The 20893-nt window shown below is 44.1% G+C and overlaps 1 protein-coding gene across 2 annotated transcripts in view; it reads right to left on the bottom strand.

Moving 5' to 3' along the window:
* inpp5a (inositol polyphosphate-5-phosphatase A) overlaps nucleotides 1–20893 on the bottom strand; it is a 288060-nt gene that overhangs the window by 7406 nt on the left and 259761 nt on the right. For both annotated transcript variants that reach the window (XM_072436661.1, XM_072436662.1), the window contains exon 13: nucleotides 7312–7423. In XM_072436661.1, coding sequence (XP_072292762.1) covers nucleotides 7312–7423 — 112 coding nt within the window. The remainder of the gene's footprint in view (nucleotides 1–7311; nucleotides 7424–20893) is intronic.

Below are 20893 nucleotides of genomic sequence, written 5' to 3'. Positions count from 1 at the left end.
TGTCATACATGAAGCTCGTTTGTCGTACATGAAGCTCGTTTGTCGTACGTGAAGCTCGTTTGTCATACATGAAGCTCGTTTGTCGTACATGAAGCTCGTTTGTCGTACGTGAAGCTCGTTTGTCGTACATGAAGCTCGATGAAACGTCCTGGTTAACCTGTACGACTCCACACACAGAACTTTCGAAACACTCGGCGAAACGCGACATAAAACTTCCAGTCAAAGTTCTTCGTCATCTTCGAGAACGCCGGTGTCTTTTCTTCGCGTTGCCGGCTGAATTCCCACGACTTCGCTCAAAAACCCGATGCGGAGACACGGACTTAACCAGACTCTGTCATCTCGTATAACCGCCTTCCTCCATCTTTTTCATTTTCAAATCTCAGACGCCACAAAGAATCCGGCGAGAAACCTCGAGTCGCCCGAATCAATCCGGCTCGTCTTGGTCGAACTAAGCGCTTTTTGAACAGGCCGGGGCCCCTCCCTCACGCCGCCGTGGCCCCGACGCTCTCGAAAAGCATATTGTGAAACCCAAATTAACTCCGCGCGCACGCCGCCGGGTCACTTTCCGCGGTCCCCCCGCCCCGCCCCTCGCCACCTCAATCTACCTTTACAGACTGCGACGGCGCGAGCTCCCAACCGAGATACATTCATCAAAAAACGGAACGGTAATTTCGCCCCCCCCCCACAAGAAGGGGTAGTAGCGAGGAAGCGGATTTTCGGCTTGCATAATCTCTCGACAGATAAACAAATTACCCGGAGGAGTTAGCGCTAGCGTGGCGAGCGGGGAAGGGAAGCCGCGGCGCTCGCTCGGCTAAACATTCATTATCGCCGGTCCCGAGCTAGCGCAACCTTTGGTGTGTTAGGGCTCGGCGAGCAGAAAATAACATGATGGCGGGGTAACCGAGCGGAGCATGATCGATGGCGCCGCGGTTGTTTACGGCCGCCGGTTTCGGGTGCGCGTGTCCGGGGGGGGGGAGGGGGGAGGGGGAGGCAATCTGGACGCACACACGCTGCAGGTACGAGCGCCGTATTACGAGCAATTAGCGAAGCGCTCGGGGGGGATGAGTGCAAACAGGAGGCCAGCTGCGAGCGGATCAGCCTCTTTCACCGACGCCGCTCGGAAAGAGGGGGCGGGGGGGACGGGGGGGTATGGTTGATGAGGGGGGGTTAAGGAGCGCGGCGGTTAAACGGCTTGAATGTTTGCGCGGCAGTAATTGAAACAGAGACGATTGAAAATGGTGTTCGGCCGACGCCGCGCGACGCTTCATGTCCCGGAGTTTCTATGGGAGAACGGAGCTGAGAAAGAGGAAGTGGGTCTGGAAGTGACTTTGTTCGTCTTTGTCGAAAGGAAACAAAACATGTCAGTTTCCTGCATCGGCCAAAATGTCACTTTTAATTGTTCTCCAGTTCTACGAGTTCATGTGGAGATGTGTTTCATTAGGTTTACGTTGCAATAGCAGTGAAGTAGATGTAATTCTGTCAGCTGGACTTCAACCTCAGCTCCACCCACTTCCACTGCAGCTCCACCCACTTCCACCGCAGCTCCACCCACTTCCACTGCAGCTCCACCCACTTCCACCGCAGCTCCACCCACCTCCATCGCAGCAGCTCCACCCACTTCCACCGCAGCTCCACCCACTTCCCTCGCAGCTCCACCCACTTCCACCGCAGCTCCACCCACTTCCCTCGTAGCTCCACCCACTTCAAGTTGTTACTTTAGTTGCAACGTTCCACAGTGCGGCATTTAACGCATCTCCGTAGCGACAGGCAGACGACGCCACCAGACCAAGTAACAGGTCAGATCTGCGGAGAGGCGACCTCCCTCACTGTAGGAAGCCATGTTTTTCAATGCATTTTCATTACTATAATTGAATAAACGTAAGAGGTAAATGTAACGCGCTGTGTAAGATCTCCATGGAGACGAGCAAGTGAAAAGTGACACAGTGCAACTTTAAATGAACCGTTTTCCCTCCTTTATCAAGAGTAAAACAGGTGTTTTAAGAGCGACCCGACTGCGACCCGACTAAAGCGACCCGACTGAAGCGACCCGACTAAAGCGACCCGACAGAAGCGACCCGACAGAAGCGACCCGACTGAAGCGACCCGACTGAAGCGACCCGACTGAAGCGACCCGACTGAAGCGACCCGACAGAAGCGACCCGACTGAAGCGACCCGACAGAAGCGACCCGACAGAAGCGACCCGACTGAAGCGACCCGACTGAAGCGACCCGACAGAAGCGACCCGACAGAAGCGACCCGACTGAAGCGACCCGACTGAAGCGACCCGACTGAAGCGACCCGACAGAAGCGACCAGACAGAAGCGACCCGACTGAAGCGACCCGACTGAAGCGACCCGACTGAAGCGACCCGACAGAAGCGACCCGACAGAAGCGACCCGACTGAAACGACCCGACTGAAGCGACCCGACTGAAGCGACCCGACAGAAGCGACCCGACTGAAGCGACCCGACAGAAGCGACCCGACTGAAGCGACCCGACTGAAGCGACCCGACTGAAGCGACCCGACTGAAGCGACCCGACTGAAGCGACCCGACAGAAGCGACCCGACTGAAGCGACCCGACAGAAGCGACCCGACTGAAGCGACCCGACTGAAGCGACCCGACTGAAGCGACCCGACTGAAGCGACCCGACAGAAGCGACCCGACTGAAGCGACCCGACAGAAGCGACCCGACTGAAGCGACCCGACTGAAGCGACCCGACAGAAGCGACCCGACTGAAGCGACCCGACTGAAGCGACCCGACTGAAGCGACCCGACTGAAGCGACCCGACAGAAGCGACCCGACTGAAGCGACCCGACTAAAGCGACCCGACTGAAGCGACCCGACTGAAGCGACCCGACTGAAGCGACCAGACAGAAGCGACCCGACAGAAGCGACCCGACAGAAGCGACCCGACAGAAGCGACCCGACTGAAGCGACCCGACTGAAGCGACCCGACTGAAGCGACCCGACAGAAGCGACCCGACAGAAGCGACCCGACAGAAGCGACCCGACTGAAGCGACCCGACTGAAGCGACCCGACAGAAGCGACCCGACTGAAGCGACCCGACAGAAGCGACCCGACTGAAGCGACCCGACTGAAGCGACCCGACTGAAGCGACCCGACTGAAGCGACCCGACAGAAGCGACCCGACTGAAGCGACCCGACTGAAGCGACCCGACTGAAGCGACCCGACTGAAGCGACCCGACTGAAGCGACCCGACAGAAGCGACCCGACTGAAGCGACCCGACTGAAGCGACCCGACTGAAGCGACCCGACAGAAGCGACCCGACTAAAGCGACCCGACTGAAGCGACCCGACAGAAGCGACCCGACTGAAGCGACCCGACTGAAGCAGCGACCCGACTAAAGCGACCTGACTGAAGCGACCCGACTAAAGCGACCCGACTAAAGCGACCCGACTAAAGCGACCTGACTAAAGCGACCCGACAGAAGCGACCTGACTGAAGCGACCCGACTGAAGCAGCGACCCGACTAAAGCGACCTGACTGAAGCGACCCGACTAAAGCGACCCGACTAAAGCGACCCGACTAAAGCGACCTGACTAAAGCGACCCGACTAAAGCGTCTAACTCCTTCTTGTGATGATGAGCGGCGTCTTTAACTGTAATTAAACTCATTCCCTGGGCCCTGGGAAGAAGAGCCGAGGAAGGAATTGCTCATTTGTCCCCGAACAAAAGAAAGACAAACTTCCTGAGTGGTCCCCTGCCGTTCGGGGGGGGGGGCCCTTACTCCACAATGGCCCCCCGGACCAAACCCCCCGCTCACATCTGCACCACAATGACGCCGCGTAACCGAGCCTTATTGAGCAAATTAACTTCATGCGTTTTAAAATTAATGACCTCAAAAGCCGGCGACTCTAATGGTGATGAGGCCGTCGCATTAGCCTTGGCTTTGAGTTGTCAATCTGGGGCGGGATTTATGGTTCTGTGTGAATGACTATTATCCATTGAATTCACATGATTCAGCCGCTTTGTCAATTAAGTCAAGAACCAATCATTAATCAGGCTCGATCGACACAACAGGTTCATATATTTAGATTGCACGTGTATATCAATGTAACTGATGTACAGAGTAAGCCTGTTCTCATTTTTATTTTCCTATAGCAGATTTAAATTGTGTTTTTTTTTACTTGTACAGGTTGTTTTGTTATTGTTCCTATGTATCCAGCGACTTCCTGTATGTGTGAATTCTGCTCATCGACAATGGTAATAAACCTTTTCTGATTGGGATTCAACTGACAAGTACTTTAGCAGTCTTTTTGTTTATTTCTATTGTACACGAAGTACATTATTAACCAATTAAAGGTTGTAATATGGTGCCTGGAAGCTTCTAGATGGAGAATATTTCCGAAGATGGTGGACTATTGAGGAAAAACTGATTTTTTTAAATCTTTTTTGGACATTTTGAGTGAACAAAGCAGCGGTTCTTTCTTATAAAAGTGTCTGCAAAGTCCAGATAATGACACCAATTATGAAACTACAACTACAATTAGTTATTTAAAGCCTGGTTATGTCATAGTTTCAGCTTAACTCTACCTCAATCTTCTTGTCGTGAACAGTAGTTTGTCTCTTTTTGTGTCGTAAGAGCTGGTTATTCTCGACTTTCTCACCGGCTGCAGCGGATCTCGTAACTGGGCCTGGTCCTTGTCGTTATGGAGATGGAAAGTACTGTGAAAGTGCCATAATACTGAGGAAACCGTCCAGGCAAAGAATCAACCTCTCCACCAAGACAAACGGACGACAAAAACGTGACATCGTGCAATACGTTTCTGCCACTTAAACCAGCCTCATTTATTGCATTTACATCGTTATAAACTAAATAACTGACTCAATAAAGACATTAGGCTTCACGGCAATCTTTAAAAGAGCATAAATGTGCATTCTGGTGATCCCTGAAGAGAAGAATTGCGCGGTATAATCATATCGACGATTCTGCTTCTATTTCCGGCCGAACATGTGAAAAAACGACCGTCAACGGCGTCGCCCGGTTTGACACGTTCCCGGCGCACAGACTCGGCACAGACTGAGGGGGAGGCGGCAGAACAGCGGCAGATCGGCCGGACCGCGCTCGGAGGGACCGGCACTGCAGAACGGGCTTAATGAAGAAAATGGGCCCCGCTGCAACTCTATAAGGGCCCGCGCGTATAAGCTGTTCAAATGGACTAAAGGCTCAGCTCGGCAAACAAATAGTCAAAATCACCTCGTCCTCCATCTGCGGCGGGCAGACGGTGCCGGGCGGCGAGCAGAGCGGCGAGGGGGGGAGGGGGGGAGGGGGGAGGGTTAGAAGGGTTAGGGTTAGAGGGTTAGGGTTAGAGGGTTAGAGTAGGGTTAGGGTTAGAGGGTTAGGGTTAGAGTCAGGGTTAGAAAAGGGTTAGGGTTAGGGTTAGAAGGGTTAGGGTTAGAAGGGTTAGGGTTAGAGGGTTAGGGTTAGGGTTAGAGGGTTAGGGTTAGAGTTAGGGTTAGGGTTAGAAGAGGGTTAGGGTTAAAAGGGTTAGGGTTAGAGGGTTAGGGTTAGGGGGGGAGGGTTAGAAGGGTTAGGGTTAGAGGGTTAGGGTTAGAGGGTTAGGGTTAGAGTAGGGTTAGGGGGTTAGGGTTAGGGTTAGAAGGGTTAGGGTTAGAGTCAGGGTTAGGGTTAGAGGGTTAGGGTTAGAGTAGGGTTAGGGGGTTAGGGTTAGGGTTAGAAGGGTTAGGGTTAGAGTCAGGGTTAGGGTTAGAGGGTTAGGGTTAGAAGAGGGTTAGGGTTAGAAGGGTTAGGGTTAGAGGGTTAGGGGTTAGAGGGTTAGGGTTAGGGTTAGGGTTAGAGGGTTAGAGTAGGGTTAGGGTTAGAGGGTTAGGGTTAGAGTCAGGGTTAGGGTTAGAGGGTTAGGGTTAGAAAAGGGTTAGGGTTAGAAGGGTTAGGGTTAGAAGGGTTAGGGTTAGAGGGTTAGGGTTAGGGTTAGGGTTAGAGGGTTAGGGTTAGAGTTAGGGTTAGGGTTAGAAGAGGGTTAGGGTTAGAGGGTTAGGGTTAGGGGGGGAGGGTTAGAAGGGTTAGGGTTAGGGTTAGAGGGTTAGGGTTAGAGGGTTAGGGTTAGAGGGTTAGGGTTAGAGTAGGGTTAGGGGGTAAGGGTTAGGGTTAGAAGGGTTAGGGTTAGAGTCAGGGTTAGGGTTAGAGGGTTAGGGTTAGAAGAGGGTTAGGGTTAGAAGGGTTAGGGTTAGAGGGTTAGGGGTTAGAGGGTTAGGGTTAGAGTAGGGTTAGGGGGTTAGGGTTAGGGTTAGAAGGGTTAGGGTTAGAGTCAGGGTTAGGGTTAGAGGGTTAGGGTTAGAAGAGGGTTAGGGTTAGAAGGGTTAGGGTTAGAGGGTTAGGGGTTAGAGGGTTAGGGTTAGAGTAGGGTTAGGGGGTTAGGGTTAGGGTTAGAAGGGTTAGGGTTAGAGTCAGGGTTAGGGTTAGAGGGTTAGGGTTAGAAGAGGGTTAGGGTTAGAAGGGTTAGGGTTAGAGGGTTAGGGTTAGAGTTAGGGTTAGGGTTAGGGTTAGAAGGGTTAGGGTTAGAGGGTTAGGGTTAGGGTAGGCGATGGTCAGGACGCGCTCGCCTCACAGCAAGAGGGTCCCGGCTGCGCATTACTTTGCAAACCTTACACGCTGAGGTTGTATATTCTCCCCGGTGTCTACGGCGATCGCTTCTACGCCGCCAAATACCAGATCGAGGTCGTGCGTTTTCACAAATCTGCAAAGTTTCGATGTCCGATCGGAGTACTGCATAACACTATTGAAATAATGCAATTTTTGATGGATTCTGATCAATGCCCAATGTCCCTAAACCAGGACTAAAACACCTTTAATAGACGGGAACTCTCAATTTGTCCAATTTGGTAATATCACAACCGCTTTCCATGATGAAAACTAAAGTCTGCTTTAGTTAATTTACCATTTTGTCAGCGGTCATAATACTGTGAACTTTTCGTTGTACCGTATTTTCCGGACAATAAGTCACACCTTTTTTCATAGTTTTGGCCGGGGTGCGACTTATACTTATATTTATACTTATATACTTATACTCCGGAGCGACTTATATGTGATATTATTTGTTATTTTCACACTTGCAACCGCATCTCATACTCCAGTGCGACTTATATATGTTTTTTCCTCTTTATTATGCATTTTTTAGCTGGTGCGACTTATACTCCAGTGCGACTTATATATGATTTTTCTTCTCTATTATGCATTTTTTGGCCGGTGCAACTTATAGTCCGAAAAATACGGTATTTGTCTGGATCTGTGAGGAAGGAGAATAGTCAAAACAGAAATTACCTTTAAAACCAGGTCTCTGGCAGAAGGAGACATGACGATTCGGTCACACCAGGCGGGGCATCTGGTGTTCATGTACTGCTTGCCTTGGCTGCTGTCTTCACTGTACGGATAACTGCGAAGGATCAGAGAGAGTAAATAGCAGTTCAGTTCAAAAATATATTTACCCGCGACGTGTGTAATCTCCGGCGCTCGACAGAAAACCTGACAAATCCATTGTTTGGAACGTTACGGCGTTTGGCAGCGGTTAACGACGACGCGCGGGGAATCCATGCGCTCGCCGTCCAAAACACTGATCTGCACTGGTTTCCCAGCAATGGACATATCTATACATCACATGCTTTTTACCCCATTCAAAAGATATATTATTTTGTTAAATAAATGGTCCTAATTTCTCATGATTTTGAAATGGAATGACAAGAAGGGTTTTGGGTTTTTCCATCCTAGAAAAACTATACAAACCAGAATGGGTCAAATGCAGAGGACATTACGCACATACAAACTACTTTTACTTCTTTTCAAACTGCGATGTAGTAGTAGTGGTGGTATGGTAGTGGTAGTTTTTCATAGTTTTGGCCAGGGTGCGACTTATACTTATATTTATACTTATATACTTATATTCCAAAGCGACTTATATGTGATATTATTTGTTATTTTCACACCAACCGCATTTCATACTCCAGTTCGATTTATATATGTTTTTTTCTTCTCTATTATGCATTTTTTGGCTGGCTTATAGTCCAGAAAATACGGTACCTTTCATGAAGCCAATATCAAGCGTTTAATGTGTGAAGTTGAGGTTTTAAGACTGGATAAAGGTCTTGTGGCTCAGGCTATTGACCCCTGATGTAAAAGGTTTGGACATTGATGCTCTACGTACACGATAAAGCACTTAAAACCCAATTCAAGTAGTGAGCACCCAAAACAGAAGACATGATTTCATTCACTCACTAAAGACATTTATTTTTTTAGCAAGAACAAGTGTTGGTGGTTGGAACATTATCAACAAAACCAATGAATTTCCCCTAATTTTAGCGTGTTTTCCAATAATAAAATAATAACTATACCTTAATAAGCATTAATAAAGCATGAACAAAGGCTCAATTTAATGAGCAAATAATACAATAATAACTACACCTTAATAAGCATTAATAAAGCATGAACAAAGGCTCAATTTAATGAGCAAATAATACAATAATAACTACACCTTAATAAGCATTAATAAAGCATGAACAAAGGCTCAATTTAAAATGAACAAATAATAAGAAAATAATAATAATAACTACACCTTAATAAGCATTAATAAAGCATGAACAAAGGCTAAATGTATAATGAACAAATAATAATAAGTCATAATTAAGTAGTTACTAAACCTGAATCAGTTTGTTCAGTATGAATTAAGTCTTTGTTTATGCTTTATTAAGGCTAATTTAAAGCGCAGTGATTAAAAAGTGTTTTTAAACTTGTTTTTGCCGTATCGCACACGTATACTCACAAACGGACCTCTCACATCTCGATTAAACCACCGCGCATCAACCACACGCCAACAGTCTCCGCCAAATCCGATTTACGAGGCAAGATCACAAAGATTTTCTAACCAAAGTAAAATGATGGCGGAGTAAAAGGCTATAAAAGCGTTAATGAACAGGACGAAGCGGAATCACTATTGACTTCTTAATGAGTCGAATCTACGAGACGGGAGATCGCGGCGATCTCCACGGAAACAGCAGGTCCATTACAAAGAGCAGCCATCGGACTAATCTTTCATTCAACACGCTCGGATGGCTCAATCAGGGGTGGACCTCTCTGCCAACTGTACACAAGCTGTGAACACGATGGGAAACTGGGACGCCGCGAGGAAGAAGGACGGATAAATCTCTCACAACAACACAATATTGACCGTCTTAAACCTGCCTACACTCGTTTAAGATATAGACATTTAGTGCGCAGGTCTGGAATGTATTATTGGTTTTCAGACACTTTATAATAACGACACTATTTACAGCTTTAAGTATGAACAAATTAATAATAATAATAATTCATACTGAACAAATATTAGGCGAATATGAGTCAGGCTTAGTGACTACTTAAATAAAGCGAGCTAAGTAGCATTTTCCCCTTTTAAAAAACGTCCCTGTGATGGTTAAATGGTCAGCACTAGATCATACACTCATAACTCACGGAAGTCCGAATTTGGAAGTAACAGAATCCAATATGGCGGCCCTCGTCGTGGGCAGATCACATGCGAGGTATATTTTCTGTATTGCAGCAGAAAATGTGTTTTTTATTTGTAGAATATGTATTTTTGTGGCGTTTGAAGTGCCCGTCGTCGCCCCCTGCTGTCTCGGAGCATAAAACCAGCCTTGCCACATTTGTCAACATCGACCCGAAGACAACTCTGAGAAACCCTCGCCCTTTTTCCCATATTTGACCTTTGAGCTTTTGAGTCCGTTCTCTGACAGTGTATTTTCACAAGTGAGCTGCAGAGGGAGCTCTATCGTCAAAGTAACTTGAAGTACGTGGTTAGGGTATTAGTTAAGTCGTTACTAAGCCGTTCGTTAATACATTATTTGTTCCTTTTGAATGTTTCTGCTTTGGCTAATTATGGTGTAGTTATTATAAAGTCCAATCTGTTTTCCTACAATTACGTTTAATATATTTTTTTTAAAACAATTTTTGGTTTCACATTATTAAAGAAAATGCAGCTTGACTGACTTCCAATGATAATTTTGCTTAAAAACAAGGTAAATAATCAACTGAACACTCATATCAAGTCAATTTAAATAAATACGATCACTTTCTTTCGTTCACACAGGTCATTTTTGACAAGGAAAACGATGCAAAACTTCAAAAACTAATGTGGCAAAGACAAACAAGAAAGTGAAAATCATAAAAACAATGACAAGCAATTTAAAATCCATTGTACACTGCTTTCCAAATACAACAGTTACTCTAAAAATACACCAATTGTCACGATGATCACATTCCTCTCTCTAACTAAACACCAAAATCAGATCTAATTAACAGGTTATGGGATTATTTATCTGATTATTTATCTGATTTTACTACATGCCACCTTGGAAAAAAATAACCAAAATATTGTAAATCTTTACCCAACGTACACAATAAACACTCTTTGTATTATGAAGAAACGTGTACTACGACTGCGCCATACTTTGTAAAGGCGATGTACTCATACATTTACGGTCACATTTTAAGCTAACGGCGACTCCAACAGCAAACAGACCAAAATAAACAACGCGAGGATGATAAAACCCAGCGTGTCCATTATAAACACATTAACCAGCGCGGAGCCGCCGGCGTCTGTGAACAATGGGGCGATATCGGGCGCCGAGGCGTGCGTCAGACAGAGTTTTACATCGTCGAGAATTCAATTTGGCCAAACGGCGTCGCGGCGATCCCATTTGTTTGTCTGGGCCGCAACATCAGGCGAGCGTGCTGTAAAACCCGGTCCAATTTGCCCCTTGAGTGCGGCGGCTGCTAAGCGTAGTGGAACAGCCAGCCGCCCGGACGCAGCGCGCGGGAGATAATGGCGAAATAAAGAGGCGCAGATTATTATAATTCATCACGAGGACGAGGACGAGAGGGAGGACCGCGCGGGATCGGTTAATGGCCGTTTCGTTTGTCACGTTTTATTATGAGTTTGAGACGCAGAGAGATGCTAATGCGGACCGTGATTCGAGGTGTAACGGTGACGCTCGAGAGACATTTATTTCGATGCCAATGACAATTTAAAATGCTCTTTTTTTTAAACGATAGACTTCTTTTCAACACAAAGTAATGGTTATTTCATTATGCTTTTTTAATGTAGTTTTATCCTAGTTCTGATGAAGCTCGAGATCATTCTCTTTCTGTTCCGGAAAGGTCAAGTTTTGTTCTGTTTTTAGCATCCATCAAATTATTATCTACTTTCAATACCAATTTTAGTATCATTTAGTATATCATTTTGTGTACTTTTTGACAGTGAAGAGAGGTTATTTTCCAACAAACAAAAGCATGAATTAGTGTGTGCAACATTTACAACATCTGCTTGTCACAGCATTAAACTGTAAAACGTACCGTACATCTACAGTATATTGCATTTACTAAATACTAACTTACTAACAGATGATTTTATTGCTGAAAAAGTTCACTGATCTGACCTGCAACTTGGTGAAATATGCGTTTAAATGTATATTGTGGAACGTTCGAACATGCACCAGAAACGTGAACTATTGAGGATTTGTCGATCATTTTGCTGCTCGCATGGAACCAGACACAGAGGTTTTACACCACATATGACGGAAGAACCAACAAAAACAACAGAATGACAAAAGAGTGAGGATTAAGAAGGTTTTCTGTTGTGTCTGCAGAGGTCACCTGGCTTCTCCTGGTCCTGAGTGTCATATTATTATTAGAAATTATTATTTAAAGATTGTGCACACTTTATATCGTGAGATTTTTGTGTTTACCGTATTTTCCGGACTATAAGTTGCACCTTTTTTCATAGTTTTGGCCGGGGTGGGACTTATACTTACATTTATACTTATATACTGATATTATTTGTTATTTTCACACTTGCAACCGCATTTCTTACTCCAGTGCAATGTTTTTTCTTCTCTATTATACATTTTTTAGCTGGTGCGACTTAGTCTGGACAATACGGTACATTTGCCTTGGGAAAAAAAAAAGAAAAAAAAAGAAGAAAAAAAAAACAACAACCACCACTAACCTCTTGAGAAGTTGTATAGTTAAAAAAAAAAAAACATAAAAAAATAAAAGCAGTTCTACAATGACAACAATCATATAAACTAATAATAGTGAGGTCAAAATTGTGAACTGAACTGCACAATGTATTTATTATAATACGTAAAAAACACACTAACTTCTTGAGAAGCTGTTGAGTTGTTTAAAAAAAAAAAGAAAATTCTAAAATGACAAGAAAAATTGAAAAAATAGTGGGGTAAAAAGTGTGTCCTGAACTGTAAAATGTATTCATTATAACTAATGTCAAGAGCTCGAAACTCGCGGACCCGATCTCATGTCTCGACTCATGTCCCATCGCAAACTTTTATTGCATTTAACTTGTCCATTTCACTGAGAATCAAACAGAGCGATGTTGAATGAGGCCGATGTCTACGTCCCGCCAGCACCCTGCCCCCCTTGGAGCCCCCCCACCGCCCCCCGCCCCCCCGCCAGGTGAACAAACTGACCTGCTGAGAAGTGCCCTGCCTCCAATTAGCATTAATAGCCTTTAAACCGTGGGGGGAAATGCACGGCAGTTTTGGTATGCTAATCTCTAAGATAAAGGGAGTGATCCGGGATAAAAGAGCGAGTCGAATGGGACGGGAACACAAGGCGGCACAAGCTCTGGAGATGAGCAAGGATCAGGGCTGAAAGAGGCCGGGACAGAGCCTTCAAAGGGGATTGTGACTTCAGGGTGGCCCAAACACGGCCGCTTCCTGAGGGACGGATCGCGCCACTAAACGCTCAACAATGCTTCAGTCAGATGCACTCACCGCGGCTTTATTGACTGACTCGAGCACCAGGGGCCATTTTGGTGCTGAAGAGATGGAGAGAAAATCTGGTTTGGTTTCCTCGACAATGGACTGAAAAAGCTCATCAAAACCTGCTTCACACGCTGTAATTTGTCCCTCGCTCTTCATTAAAGTTCAAGTGAAACTCTAGTAACATTCAATTAAAATTCAAGTGGAATTCAAGCAAAATTGAAGTAAAAATCAAGTTAAATTTACGTAAAATTTACGTAAAATCGAAATTAAATTCTAGTAAAATTGACATAAAATTCTTGTAAAATTCAAATAAAATTTAGGTAAAGTTCTAGTAAAATTCTTGTAAAATTCAAGTAAAATTCTAGTACATTTCTTGTAAAATTCTGGTTAAATTCTAGTAAAATTAGGCTTTAATGATCTTATGTTGTAGTTTAGAGTAAAGCCAATATTATCTGACTAATCAAATGGAGATTAGTCAGATAATCTCCATTTGAGACTTCCTGTTTGTAATTGATGACGTCACAGTAGGAAATTCACTAGAACTGGGGCAAAATTAATCTAAAATCACAATTTGTTTAAATTTGACAAATAAAAACATGAAATAAAAACATATGGGGGGCCAATGTATTTTGTTAAATTAATATTTAGAATGTCAAAAAAGTAGTTTTTTGTGTGTAAATTATGCATAAACTTGGATAGAATGAGAGTCCCTGGTGTGATGTCACTTCCTGTCATTCATTTTCAACAGATTTTTCAACTTTTCTCCACAAACAGCTTCTTGACCGGTGTAAAACTATCATTTAGATTTACAACAGGTATAAACACGCCAAACAAAGTCCAACGTAGAACCCGTCATACCTGTCTTTAACCTGTCATTAACCCGTCACACCTGTCATCAAAGAGACAATCAAGTTTGGGCTCTCAACAATGAACTGATAACAAACTTCCTCAGAATCCACTCCAGACACTTCCGATGTGATTAAAATAGTCTGGATTGGTCATTAAAAGGTCATAGAGTCATGAGCCGCGCCCTCCGCACAGATAACGCCGGCCCATAATGCCACGGTAAACAGCGCGAGTGTCGCGTCGGGCTCCGGGTGATAAACGCGCGCGATTAGCTTCGGACAAACGTATCGCGGGGGCAAACACGGCGAAGGGCGTGCGGGCCGCGGGCTGCTCGGATCATATCACCCACGCGCTGACAGTAATAAGAGTAATCGCGCTAATTAATGTCTACAGCTGATAAGGCGGGACGGGCCCTGAAGGTACACACAGATGCACGGAGCGGGACGGAGCGTTTACGGCTGCGTGATCGGAACAAATTGGTTATAACGTGTTATTTCTGCACGTCCATCTCTAAACTGTTAGGATTTGTGTTTTTGGGCGGGGCAGAGGGACACACGGGACAGAAGTTGCCACTGTTCTGCCATTGTACATGAACACTGGTGGTAAGGCTATTCAAAAACAAATCATAGTTGTATTATGTCACAAAATAATAAACTATTCCTAATTTTCTATTGCCATTTATTCCTACATATTTCCGTCAGTCACCATATTTCCATCTTTATTTGGTTGATAATAATTAAAATTCTCAAAGTACATATAAATCAAAGTAAATATTGGTTTGATATAAAGATAAAAATATTGGTTTGATAAAAAAAATATTTGACTTGAAGTCGACTGGTTGAAAAAAGAATCGTAAGATGATTAAGCTTATTAAAATAATTATTGATAAGTAAAATTCACTTATTTCCAAGACAATTTTGCCTCAAACAAGTGATTTAAGAGCGTGTAATTTTGCAGTGTAGTAAAACAATTAATGAATACATTGTTTGCACTCGTCCATTAACCACTGAGCCACTGCTGCTAAAACTAGTCCCAACTAAACAAAAACAAAACAAGCAAGACTCGGGCTAAAAGTCTAAAGAAGGACTAAGTTTAAACCAGATCGATAATTATGATGAAATAACACGTTTTATTTGTGAAGCACTTTTCAAAGACACTTCACAAAACGATCAATAAAAGAGAAATGAATCAAACAAACAAACAAACAGAAATGACAATCCAGACACACATTTGACACTCGTTCGCTCCTTTTCGAGTAACACGACCGCTTTACCGCCTTTTCATTTGTAAAATATGAAAGACAAACACACATTGTACAGCTCTACACACCAGCTCACACTTTGTGCCGCAATCACACAAACAAAGTTCCTCTCGCGGTCAACGTGACCTCACAACGCGACGGCGAGACGTGGGCCGGCCCAGACGTCCACCGGCCCACATTCTTCCGACGGCGTCCGGAACACCTGCAGGGTTTTTTTTGTTTTGTTTTTTAACGCAGCGACACGTCAGCGACAGGTCGAACAGTGGGTCTTTCGGCTGCGCGCGTTGTAATGGCGGTCGTATAACACGGGCCGAGCGCAGGCGGGGCAGGAAGCGCTGATAAGAGCCCGCTATCGGGACGAGAGGTCAAGAGGGCGGCGGGCGAGAGGCAGGACGCTGGTCAGACTGGGACGGGCTGGAAGCTACGAGGGTAAATATTGATCCATGGAATTGACTCAAAACAATAAAACATTTAGAGGGAAACACGTCATTGGCCTTTAAAGTCATGAGCACATACCTTTGTTTTAGCGCTTACAATAAAGCACTGGAAACCACACATTACTTTCTATGAGGCGAGGGAACGGCCATAAACAAAAGCTAGCTTGCGCCGACACGCTAACATAATCACGCGGGTGTAATGACTGGGATTTGACTGCAGAAACGGCGATGATTTGTGGGTTTAAAAGCACAAAAAAAGACCTCCGCGTTTCTACCGTTGACGTCACTGAAACGAGGACATTTGAAACGGATTGTTTGGTGAGGCTCAGCGAAGAGGACGTCGCAAACAGGATAAATGAAACGAGCGAGAGGCGGAACACAACTCCAGGAATGTTTTGGATGTGGGAACAGTGTTATAACATGGTAAAAAGCTAAAAAAAAGTCTGTAATAATATGTGGTAGTTAAACGTTGATGCCTTATACCTCGAATACTTTTACTATAGTTCATGGTTAATCATTTCTCTTATAGTTTTTACTTGATATTGAAGTACAAAATGCTACAAAATGTACAAAAGTTCCTCTGACAGGTTGGACCACTCAACGAACTAAAATGCACTTAAAATATTTTGCATTTTGCTGGAAATGACAAAAATGTTATCACAGAATTGCACATTTTTTAGGTTTACAATTTCACTTCCTGTTTGTAATTGATGACATCACACTAGGAAATTACCCAGCAAACACTGGGCCAAAACTCATCTAATGTCACAATTTTTTTAAATATGTTTTGTCAAATTCATGTGTAGAGAGTCAAAAAAAGTTTCTTTGTGTAAATTATGCATAAACTTTGACTGGAATGAGAGTCCCTGAGGTGATGTCACTTCCTGTCATTTTCTACACATATTCTCCACAAATACACCAAAGGTCAAAATTAGAAAATGGTAAAAAACCTGTCACACGCACTTAAAGGATGTCAAATGTACGTTCATTAAACTGCGTCATTGAAGTTTTTGGGGCGTTGGAAACACATTAAACGTCCCATTGTCCCTTTGCTTTTGGCTTTTGGCTTTGGTTCTTCCCCGTGTCAGTGTGGAGTTGTCAGGGGAGGCTTGTAAAACACAACAGCCCTGTACATGTCACACACAGATGAGCCAAACCCCATCAATAACGCCAGTGTTTGCTCCGGTCCAGTGCAGAGTAAACCTGGGGCTCGAAGGCACTGCTCGGACGACCCGTTCAAACAGACAAACGCCACCACAGCCCGGCACTGCCCCGGCAGGTTCCAGCAGGTTCCAGAAGGTTCCAGCATGTTCCAGCAGGTTCCAGCATGTTCCAGCAGGTTCCAGCGCTCGCTCTTCCAAACAGCCAGTTATACAGGGAAAACTAGTGCAGGAAACAGCGTGTGATCGAGAAATGTAATCTTCAAGCGCTTTGGCAGCGTCTTGCTCATGGACACAACAACAACAACTTCATCGCACGCCAACAGCTGTATCGTGATATCGACCAATACGGCCCTTGAATATTACATTAATATCAAGTTATACGAGTCAAACTAGTCCAAGAAACCACGTGTGATAAAGAACTGTAATCTTCTAGCGTTTTAGCAGCGTCTTGCTCATGGACACAACAACAACAACTTCGTCACACGCCAACAGCTGTATCGCGATATTGACAAATACGGTGCAGCCCTCGAATATTTACATTATTATATAAAGTTATACAAGTCAAACTAGTCCAAGAAACCACGTGTGATCAAGGACTGTAATCTTCAAGCGTTTTAGCAGCGTCTTGCTCATGGACACAACAACAAATTCATCACACGCCAACAGCAGTATAGCAATACTGACCGATACGGTGCAGCCCTTGAATATTTACATTAATATATAAAGTTATAAAAGTCAAATTAGTCCAAGAAACGACGCATCGTCAAAAACTGTAATCGTCAATCATTTTGGCAGCGTCTTGCTCATGGACACAACAACAACAACAACAACAACTTCGTCACACGCCAGCAGCTGCATCACGATATCGACCAATACGGTGCAGCCCTCGAATATTTACATCCATATATAAAGTTCTTCTAGCATTTTGGCATCGTCTTGCTCATGGACCCAACAACAAAAACAACAACAACAACAACAACAACAACAACAACAACAACCCTCAAGTTAGCTTTGATCCACTCACGGTCTCAGTTTAATATTTTGGACAATTAAACCCAATGTAATGGTTTTTAATGTAATTTTGTTGTATCTAGATCACAAAAGTATTAATATATTGCTCACATTTAAAATATACATATATTTTTCCATGAAACAGCTTAAAAAAAGGCTCATTTGATGTGTGTTTTTTCATTAGCTTTTAACAGTCTAGTTTTGTCTCCGTTAAGTCAGTTTGTCTCGTAAATCTAGGCATCACACGCCAACAGCTGCATCAGAATATCGACCAATACGGTGCTGCCCAGGAATATTTACTTTAATATTCTTTTAATTTGATTGCATGGCTTCTTTTTCAGTCCTGGCTTTCACAGCACAGGTTGCAGGGTAAAGTTGTGTTAAGAAACCAGCATAACCGTCCACATTTAACCCGCGAGTAGGAGTAGGAGTAGGAGTAGTAGTAGTAGTAGTAGTAGTAGTAGTAGTAGTAGTAGTAGTAGTAGTAGTAGTAGTAGTAGTAGTAGTAGTAGTAGTAGTAGTAGTAATACACGGTCACAGAAGCTGATGACGGACACGTTTCAGGAGACAATAGAACCGTTCATGTTCGTGCGGTGGATGAAGATACGGAGACGACACACGCCACACGACTCACACTCGACACCAACGACGGGACGAAGAGCGAGGACTGTTGTCGTTCAAGTGGCTACTTTATGAGAACGGACTACGGACCAAAGAAAACGCACATCAGACCGATAAAGTGAATAAAAAACGACATCTCCAAACGTGTGCGGACGATGAAAAGGAAAGACCAATCGAACAGTGAAGTTTGTGAAATACTGTTTACGTCAGGATTGTGAATCATAAAAACGTCTCGCTCGTTTTCAAGAGATCTAGATTTGAACAGAGATGTAAATGATGATTTTATTGACTTATTTGACCTACAACTGTCTGAAAAGAGTCTGGATTTATGACTCGTGAGCAGCTGTGGCTAAAGTTTGCTCTCTCAACAAATAGTTTTTCACAAAGAAACAACTAAATTGTCCAAACTTTCGTTTAATTATATAATTTACTCATAGGGACATAAACCCCCTGAACTAGCACCTACACACACCAAACTGTCCAAATTTGTACTTAAGATTTTGGCAGAACGTAAAGAAGGATTTGTTGATCTAATTCTGAGCCTGATTTAGTCTAAAAAAAATGGGGCCAAATTTGAAATTTAAGGCCAATTTTCAGTCAGATTTAGTGTTTTTATTCTTTAATCTAATATGTCAATTAAACAAGAAATACATTTTTTCAGATTTAAATGTCGCAAATAGGTGCAATTTTGGCAATTCCTACATCTAAAATGCCGTATTTCAGTATGAAAACCGTGCAATAAATTTCTTTCTTACTTTTTTGTGAGTAAACCACAGAATACGTTTCAATATCATCTTTAAATTCAAGATTTTTCAAATTCACCGACTCTGGACTCAATGGAACTCTTATTTCAATGTTAATCTGTCATGATTGTGCTTCCTTTGTTTTCCAGTCGTCTAGAGTCTATTTGTAACTTTATTTTAAATTCCCCAGCAGCGTCTCGTCTTGACTTGTTCTAGTTCGCGTAGATGTCGCCTCAAGAAGGTGACGATCTCATTTAGTTCTCAGTTCAGTGCATAAACGGCGAGCTGATGCCACCGAGAACGCATTTAAGTGTCATCATTGTGTCTGATACGGTCACGCGTCGACGGTCGGTGCCGAGAACAACGGGTGTCCTTCATACGGGCCGGGCAGTCGCATCTCCGCTGCTGACCTCACCCTCGCCGTCCAGCCCCCCCACCGCCGCCGTCCCCCCCTTGCCGTCCCATGACCTCGAGACACACTCAAGGGTTTCTCACCACTCATCATTCGCTCTGTACTCGATTCCATTCTCGACAACGGCCAGTGGAGCAGAAGTTCTGTCCTACAAACGTGTGGATGACGTACGGTGCAGCCAATCACGGCGTAGAAACAGAACATTCATTTACTGCATTTTACAAGCACTGGAAAACATGCTGAACTAGATCTATCTGTCCGACATGTGCAGATACCATATTTTCCCAACTATAAGTCGCACTTTTTTAACACAGTTTTGGCCGGGGTGCGACTTATACTCCAGAGCGACTTATATGTGATATTATTTGTTATTGTCACACTGACAACCACAAGAGGGCGCTCTAGGCTCTAAGCGATGCAGAAGAAGAATCTGCACTTCCTCTTCCTCTGGAGTTTGTGGAGTTGTTTAGAAGTGACACAGAGGAAGAAGAATTCAATGGATTTAGTGATTTGGGGTAAAACTGATGCTTTGGTAAACTTGTTAGCATGTTCTTTATGCTATAGTTATCTGAATAACTGTTCATATGTTACGTTAACATACCAGACACTTACCAGAGTTCTGTCTGTGCCTCATGTTTTTCAGACTTCCTATAAGTGATCTGTTCTTTTCTTCTGTATCTGCCTCTGTATCTTCCTGCGTTGCATCAATGAAATTTCCCCATGTGGGACAATAAAGGAATATCTTATCTTATGTAGCTGAAGGTGTTAGCGTTAGCATACGTACACCTATTCACCATGTTCTCTAATCTGTTATTATTTTGAACTGCATTTCAAGATAAAAAATCTGTTCTTGGTCTTGGATCTTATCAAATAAATTTCCCAAAAAAATGCGACTTATATATGTTTTTTTCTTCTCTATTATGTATTTTTTGTCTTATAATCCGGAAAATACAGTAGTTTCATTTCTTTTTTCCTCTGCAGCGATGGTGGTATTCGATTTTACGTCTTCTCTGCGCCTGTTCTCTGTTTGTTGTTCGTCTATAGGTCATTTTACATTTGCATCCATTATCTACCGTTAATTCTACGACTACAGACACTAGAAATATTATGGCAATCATCTCACTTTTTCTATAACAGCAAGAGAAATCAAGTTATTCCATCCTTTTACCAGTGTTAACTTTGACCTAAAGGGTGCATAAACTGTGAAACTGGCAGGTCTCAATGCGTCGTACTGAAAAGGGCGTGAACTACGAATGTGGGCGACTTCCCTGGCCCGATGTTGCACCGCGGAGCGTCGAGAAAGTGCATTTTGGAGTCAGAGGTGAGGTGAAGTTGGTGTTTACAGGTTTGTGCCGCTCTGACCTCTGCGCCACCAGTCTGCCGCTCACCCTTTACAAGTCTGCACTGGACAAATACACGAATACATAAATGTGCTGCCACTGGAACTATTCTCACTGCGAGCGCCAGCTGGTTTTAAAGGTTTTCCACGACGCACTTAATGGTCACGTTTATGTCGCGCTTTTCTCCCTTCAAGACGAGCGCTTTAAAGCGGCGTGTGACAGGTATTTACGATGTCCTGAG

Source organism: Eucyclogobius newberryi, unplaced genomic scaffold, assembly GCF_026437365.1.
Source record: "Eucyclogobius newberryi isolate DKJ021-1_F unplaced genomic scaffold, fEucNew1.0.hap1 SCAF_8, whole genome shotgun sequence".
In the NCBI taxonomy this organism is placed as follows: Eukaryota; Metazoa; Chordata; class Actinopteri; order Gobiiformes; family Gobiidae; genus Eucyclogobius; species Eucyclogobius newberryi.
This window is presented reverse-complemented; position numbering and strand designations above follow the sequence as displayed.